The 8,057-nt window shown below is 29.9% G+C and overlaps 1 protein-coding gene across 1 annotated transcript; it reads right to left on the bottom strand.

Moving 5' to 3' along the window:
- Positions 1–5,340: 5,340 nt before the first annotated feature.
- LOC123198541 (epidermis-specific secreted glycoprotein EP1-like) lies at positions 5,341–6,999 on the bottom strand. The gene has a single exon (XM_044613591.1). The coding sequence runs from the start codon at positions 6,952–6,954 to the stop codon at positions 5,659–5,661; it is 1,296 nt and encodes a 431-aa protein (XP_044469526.1). The 5' UTR covers positions 6,955–6,999; the 3' UTR covers positions 5,341–5,658.
- Positions 7,000–8,057: the final 1,058 nt, after the last annotated feature.

Below are 8,057 nucleotides of genomic sequence, written 5' to 3'. Positions count from 1 at the left end.
TTTTTATGGGAATTATACAATACAAAATCATTATTTATTTAGTTATTTAATTATGAGATTGTCTAAAAATTAACAAACTCCCCTATTTTGCCTGGTTTCAACTGAAGTGGAGGTTTTTCAAGGATACCCCTAAGATTTAGTTTAAAAAAACCAGGACCTACATATTTTAGAATAAAGCAGTTACACCCTTAGGGTGCATTTGATTTGACTAATACTTTTATTACACAAAGTGATAGATTTTTATAAATCATTATTATATTATTATATTTGATAAATTTAATATGTATAAATAATTTCATAGATGGTTGATATTAATAAATGAATACTATAATGTTATTTTATTCTCGACAAATTAGTATTGTGTTTGGTTAATAATATGTCTTATGTCAAATATTTGTTAACTAAAATAAACATGATAATAAAATTACATTATTTTTTGTAATAAAAAATTAATATCTAAGGTAGATATGATAATAAAAATATTTTTTATATTATATGTCATATTAATAAAAAAAATTGTCATAATATTTTATTATATAACTAATTGAACAAATTAATGTGAATAATGAAATACATATTACCAAAATAATTAAAATTATCCAAACCAATTGCCTTATTAATACAATAGTTACACTCTTTGATTTAGGTTTGATTTAAGCTAAATCGAGCTCAAATAAGGTGAAATTCGTTTTCAAGTGGGCTTGGTTTGTTTTTGGCCCAGACTCGTTGAGCATAGAGAAATATTAGTTTGTATTTGCCTCGTTTTGCGATTTAAGAGTTCGTAATCAACTCGTATTTAGCTCAAGTTCGTGTAGATGAACTAGACTTCACTAAGGTTCAGATTTGGATTTATTTTTTCTATTACTCTTTAGCTCGTATTCGAGTTTATGTTTGTTTACCTCATATTTGTATTCAACTTGTTTAAGCAAAATTTATTTCAAACTCATTTCAAATCCAATCCTACTTGTGATTAACAAAAATTTAAGTAAAGAGATAATATTAAATCAGAAACTTGATATAACGACTAATACATCTTATATCATATTAAATATATTAGATAATTTTAAATATTAAACTACAATGATTCCATTAACATTTAAGAAATAAAAATATATAATTTATTTGTATTATATTATATAATATTATTATGATAGTTATCTTTCATAAATATTATTAAATTATAAGGGTAAAATTGTACAAATGTTGTATTCTAAAATATGTGAATCCAATTTTTTCTCACTAAACCTATGGGGTATCCTAAATACCCAATTTGAAATGTCGGGTTGGATTTTGTTTCATTCTCTTTTTTCTTCAATTTATTTTATTTATTTATTTTTGGTAAGTTATTTATTAGGTTTTATTATGGTAGTCCACTCCCAGTAAGTTTACTGGTGTTTGTAACTTAACAAATTTAATAATTTGTCTTCCCACCCTAAACTTTCATCGGCTCTCTCCTTCGACCGATGCCCAAAAATGAAGATAATTTAATTAATCAATTTAATAATTTAACAACATGAAAAAATCGTAATACATGATCAATGTAAATAATATTTCAAAAAATATGTAATGTAAATGTTTTAATATAATATATATTAATTTAATCAAATATAATACTAAATTATATCCAAAACTCCTTAAAAACATTTAATTAATATAATATATATATATATATATATATATAAGGATGTTTTATTGACGTTAATTATTTATAATTATATATATATATGTTTCAATAATCTTTTAGTTAAATTTTTGCATTAATTTTATATTTTTAATAACATTTATTTGAACTAAATAAATAAATCTTTAATATTTTAATGATTTGATTGGAAGCCTTTCGGCAGATTTATTTATTTAGTTTGACTATGAAAAAAGGGGATTGACAGCTTATCAACTTTTGATAACCACTCGTTGTTTTCATTAGAAACTTCCATTGACTTTCCACGTATAGCTTGTTGGGTGGCAATATTGAAATATGCCATCCAACTTTATATTTTAAAATAATAAAACTATTTAATCATACCAATTTAGACATAAAAATTATATCACAATATATTATTATTATTAATATAAATATATAAATTAATAAAATTATAAATTATAAATAATAATAATAATAATTGTGTTTATATTTTTATTCCTTTTTTATGAATTTAAAAATTATCAATAACTAAATAAAAAAATTTAACCCCTAAAAAATAGTTTGATTGGTAAAAAAAAAAAAATTTATATATAAAGCAATATGAGTTTAAGTTTTTTCTGACAATTTTAATAATTATACCATTGGTTATTGGATTTGAAATTTATTTTATTCAGTATAATTGATAGAATCTTAATATAATAATCTAATTTGGATATGTTTTCTTGTTAAAAAAAATCTACATATTATTTAAGTAAATTAGATATAATTTCTGGGAGACAAAGTATACGATTCGAGTTTGAAAATTTTCTTGTACCACTCAATCAATCAAGCTATCGTGGTCCCAAGGAAGTAGTGCATGGACCACTTTTGAAGATAAGTGTTCAGAGTTATAAATACCGTCGGTTTGGTACACTACGTATTTGACTTTCGGAAAGTCCATCTTTCCATTAGAATTAATTGAAAAAAAATAAATACCATTTCTTTCTTATTTTTTCCAATCATAAGCATACGTTTGGTTAAAAAAAAAAAAATTATCTTTTAACTTTATTATAACTGGCCGTCTTTGTAAAGGGTGGTACGTGCATTGCACTAGTTTTTTAAATGCGTCAATTTGTGTTCAATCCAATTCTAATAATATAATTTAATTATTTAATAATATATTATTAGTGATAACATAGGGATGGAAGGGAGGATAAGGGGAATCAATTATGAGAGGGGCCATTGCTTATCCACCAATTTTTCTACAATAAAATATTAAAAAGGCCAAATAACTATGTCCCACCCAAGGTTTGGTGTAAATTCTTTCCACCTATTAACTATTGAAAATATAAATGTTCACCTATCTATTAAATTTTATTATTACTCTCAGGAGTAAAATTGTTATTTAATAAAAGTATTTAAAAAAAACTAAAAACTTCTTATGTTTTCACCCTTTAGGTTAAAAAACTAACAAATTTTCTTTACCTAAAAGTTTGAAAAACTTTATTTCCCCGTAGGGTTTTTCTAGCACATTGTCGCCAACTAGAGACAACATTGATGGCCACGTTCTCCCTCTTTCTCAGCTTCTCTCTCGACTGTGCTCCATTTTCAATCATTATTGGCTGACAAAAATGAATCGCGTCTTTATTTAGAGACAAAGACATATCTTTATCGATTATTTTCCTAAGTCGGTGATAGTCAAAAATAGAACTGAAAAAAAAGAGAAACTGAGAGGAAGAGAGAATGCAGTCTTTGCTGCAACTGGACACCAACAACGGTGGCTAGAAAAATTTTAGGGAAGAATGTTTATTTTTCAAACTTTGAGTGGGGGATGTTTGCTAATTTTTAAACCTAAGGAAAAAATGTGATAAATTTTTAATTTTTTAAATGTTTTGTTAAATGATAATTTTATCCTAACAATAACAATAAAATTTAATAGATTGATAGATATTTATATTTTTTATAATTAACAAGTGAACAATTAAATTTACATCAAATCTTGGGTGGGAACTAGCCATTTGGCCTATTAAAAATGATAGGCAACAAAACCATTCTTGACATAATCCACAATTAATGATTAATTAATTAATAGCGTAATTAACAAGAAAACACAGGAAAATACCACGAAATTTTTGTTTTTACATTAAAAAAATGTAGAATAAAATTACATGAGTGATTGTAATTACAAATACTGTGAATTTGTGACAGTTTTTACTTTTTCACATACAATATGCAAAAAGAAACTAAAGCAAAATAGATATATTCATATTTTAAAAATTAAGATCAATTATTAAGATATTGATATAAATAATTTGATTAATAGTTTAATTTAAATATTATTTTTATTAGATGGAAGTCAAGGTTGGTTGGTGTGGGAGAAAAGAAAAGAAATGAAGTGATTTGCACACCTACTTATATGGGTGGGTGTGGGGGCCGGTGATTTGCCGACCTACTTATTTGTGTTTGTGCAAATGGCAAGATACAGGCTTTGACAAATTCAACAAAGGCCCAAGGACTATTTCCCTTCCAACGTTTAGTCATGTAACAAATTTTATGTGTTAATTTTTAAAAATTTAAAATTTTTTTTTCGGTTAAAATTTATTATTAAAATTAAAGATAAAAATATTAAAAAACTAAAAATTTATCATTTTTTTATAAATTTAAAAATCTAATAATTTTTTTTACTCAAAATTTAAAAATTGATCATTTCTCTTCTAAGATTTTTTTTTTTCCTTCTTTGCATATAACCACAGTTTTGATTGACAACTAATTTTATTTAAATCTTTCTCTCCTATCAATCTATTGCCCCCATCATTGATTTGTGTTAAATGAAGATGGATTTATCTCTTCATACAGGTAAAAATGATTCGTCTTTATCCGTCCAAACAACTCTCGGATGAAAAATAGACGATTCGTCTATTTTAACCCAAAAAAATAGATATTTAAATTTTTTAAAATTAGCAGTAAGATTTTGTCATTTTACTAAACCTTGGGTGGGACACAGTCGTTTGGCCTTCAACAAAAGCTAAAGTTGTTTCGGAATCACTTATTTTCTGCTTTTGACCCATCTGTTCAAGCATACAAATAATAAATAAAGTGATTTTGGTAATTACCGTACGAGGAAGTCTTCTTTCATTGAGAGAGAACGATTGTTTCCCACCCAATATTTACTTTATCTTCTTTCCATTTTCAAGTTTTAAAACTTAGTTTTCATATCCACGATTTGGAACCCGTTAACAAAACATGTCAAGGGGCCAAGTCAGCCTGCACACAAAGTATGGTATGAATTTTGCGGATTGTGTGGGGGGCCTCTAGGTAAATAAGATCTTGACTATCACATCCAAAATGGTATAATTATGTTAAAATTGTACTAGCAAGAATCACATCACGGCCTAAAGCAAACTATTCCAAATGCGATTTAGCCTGAATTATGGTGAAACAATGTGATTCAAATTAGATTTTATTAGATCGTACTATTTTGGGTAAATTATACAAAATAGTGTAAAATTATGAAAATTAATAAAGTTTCGTAAGGTCCTCCCTACTTAAGAAAGAACATACAAGCATTGCATTTTATAAAAATGATAACTTTCCCTTCTTGTTATCTTTGCTTAGAAAATTTATGAACATTTTTAGACAATTGACATATAAAAGATATATTTAATTGTTGTAACCATAGCTAGGCGTCGGAAATAATCCACAGATATCGTATGCGTAGATTCGGACAAGGAGAAGCTTTAATATATAACAAGTAAATGTGGTGGAAGGCCATCACAATGTCTCTGTCTCCATGATATTTTGTTAATCATAATGGAAAAATATAGGATTCTGATTCACTGATCACCCTTTTCTTAGATATTGAAGCCAGACCAAAAATGAAGAGGAGCATTTCAAGTAAAAGCTCTCGTACCCAACACTTTTATTTTCATAAAACAACTTTCTGTGGGAACTTGAATTCCACAGACAACTTATTATAATGAGTTTCCATTCATACTTCCCATGAACAGATTACAACAAACAAGAAAAGACAAAGATTTTTACTTGTTGGGTACCTTAACATAACCAAAATGTGTTGAGTTTGAGACTTTAGTCAGAGTCTTCAATTCATAGGCGATCCAGCATCTTGAGGTATCCTGGTTGTAAAAATACCCCAAACACTTACAATCTGTTGTGCATTTCTTCCCACATTCATCGACCTTAATCGGTCCAATTCCTGAATTATACTTGTTCAAGAAATGGTCGACTCCTTCAACCTTATAGTAATGAAAATCATTCACCCCACAAGAGCTCAACTTCTTTGCTTCACACTGCTGGCTCCACCCCAGCAGGCCTTTCTCCGATGGGCAACCAACGCATTGGTACTCATCACACACCCCAAATTTGCCGCATCGCTCTGGCAACTGGCACTCATTTTCCCAAACTGAATCTCTGGAGAAGAGAGTGAAAGTCTCTTCCCATGCGCCCCAGTCGACCTTGTCGTAGTAGGTGAATATCCTAAGATTTCCGTCAACTCCTAGCCGGAGAATTGACAATGTGGCGTTGTATTTTGGCCTACCTAAAATAAGATTTCCGCCGGTTGAGAGCTCTAGAGTTAGTTCATAAGCAAAATTGTCATCATTTTCCGGGGCGGAATTGAATTTCACATACTCAAAAGTGCCCTGAGTTTTCCATAGTTCTGGTGCTGAGTAAACAACCGGGCTAGGGGAGTTTTTGATTTGATAATACAACGCCAATCGTTTCGACTCCATTACAAAACTGTAAGGTCCGTCTTTGTTTTCTTTAGCGGATGCTCGGCTGACGAGCTTGGTGACTCCTCCAACGCGGAGAGATTGACCCACCAGGAGTGTATCAGTTGGGTGGTCGAAGCTTTGCCAAATGAAATTTCCCTTTGAATCATGAAGCACAATGTTTCCATTTGACAGTAGCTTGAATCCAGCAACACCTTTGTTAGCGGTGTTTGTTTGCCAAGCTACGGTGCCATCGGCATCGGCAAGGACAAGATTTCCCTCGGTTCCAAACGTGAGGGTGGCGTTTTCGCGAACCGGTTTGCCTCTGTTGGCTTCCCAAACCCAACGGAAGAGTGATTCCGATCGAGTGGTGGCCATGCGCAGAGCAAGAGTGTAAGCATTTGGAGTGGTGTTGTAGAAGCAGAGTTGGAAAGGAGAATTAGACACACTCAGGACTCTGTAATTTCCGCCATACTCAACAACGTAGTCCCCGAATTCACCTTCATTGACAAACTGAAACGTAGCTGAGAGAGGAACAGCAGCTTTAACAATGGAGAAAAGGAGAGATAAGAAGAAGAAAGAAAACAATGCAGATGAAGATGACATTCTGCTCAATGTTGTTGATGGAGAGATGAGTCTGCAGGTTCTATTTAAATACTATTTTGTTCTTCCATACATGCACCTTCCCGTCAACTTTACAGCTATGTTTGGCAGTTTTGCCTCATTTTTTATGTATTTTTCGACTGGTATTACCGATTCAAAACCTTATCTCAATAATTGCACATTGTATTAGAAAGGTCATTTTCTTTACTGCGTAAAAAATATTATGCTGTCTAATTGAATCACAGGATTTGATTAGGCCTAATCCTTTCATAATCTGACAAACTGTCATCTTCACACCAGTATAATTTGTTTCAGAATTTAAAACAATAACAGGTTTTACAGCCAATTTCATGTTAAAATTTGAACCTCATTTCTAACCACAAACAACTTTGACGTTAACTTCCAAGCTGTAAATCTATTGCATCTGCAGAAAAAACTTATTTTCTCGTGTTCTTTTTGTCGTATATTTCAACAAAGGAGGCGGCTAACTCACGAAGCAAGCACATAGATCGTATATATTTTTAGCCAATTTGCCAGAAAAAGGATACCATTAATGCTCCTGAGACGGTACTTTTTCTGAATCCGACCGTCAACGAAAATCCGGTCAAAATTGATGGCAATGTGAGGAATTAAGTTGCCAGCCCAGCCACATCCAATCATCTCAACGCTTATTTATTGGTGGGCTTTGACCGATCTGTATATACAGCAATAAATTACAATAAAGAATCCGGAAGAGACATTCAGATTAATTTCTAATCCATTGGCATTAATTTATAATTGACTGATTAACCCTTAACCATAATCAGCATTAATAGTGTGAAGAATGTGTAATTACATTAGTTTATGTTGTGAGCTGTGAACACGGTTTACTCCCAAGAGATTGAGTGATAAAAAAAGAAACTCATATAAGTTTAATTTTTTTTTGATAATTTATCGATATTAAATTTTTAATTTAACTAATTTAAAGATTATAGGATCAATAATTAAATTTAAAATTTAACATATCTAATATAATTAATTCAACCTTAAAAAAAATGCCCAACTCAATAGTTTCCGAACTTAAAAAAAAAAAAAAAAAAAAGTGTTACCATTGCTGTAATGCTGTG

Source organism: Mangifera indica, chromosome 1 (genome assembly GCF_011075055.1).
Source record: "Mangifera indica cultivar Alphonso chromosome 1, CATAS_Mindica_2.1, whole genome shotgun sequence".
NCBI lineage: Eukaryota > Viridiplantae > Streptophyta > Magnoliopsida > Sapindales > Anacardiaceae > Mangifera > Mangifera indica.
Note: the sequence above shows the minus strand (reverse complement) of the source record. Positions and strands in the feature narration are given on the sequence as shown.

Excerpts from the sequence above, each read along its gene's own strand:
- LOC123198541 (XM_044613591.1), bottom strand. The coding sequence starts at position 6,954 with ATGTCATCTTCATCTGCATTGTTTTCTTTCTTCTTCTTATCTCTCCTT.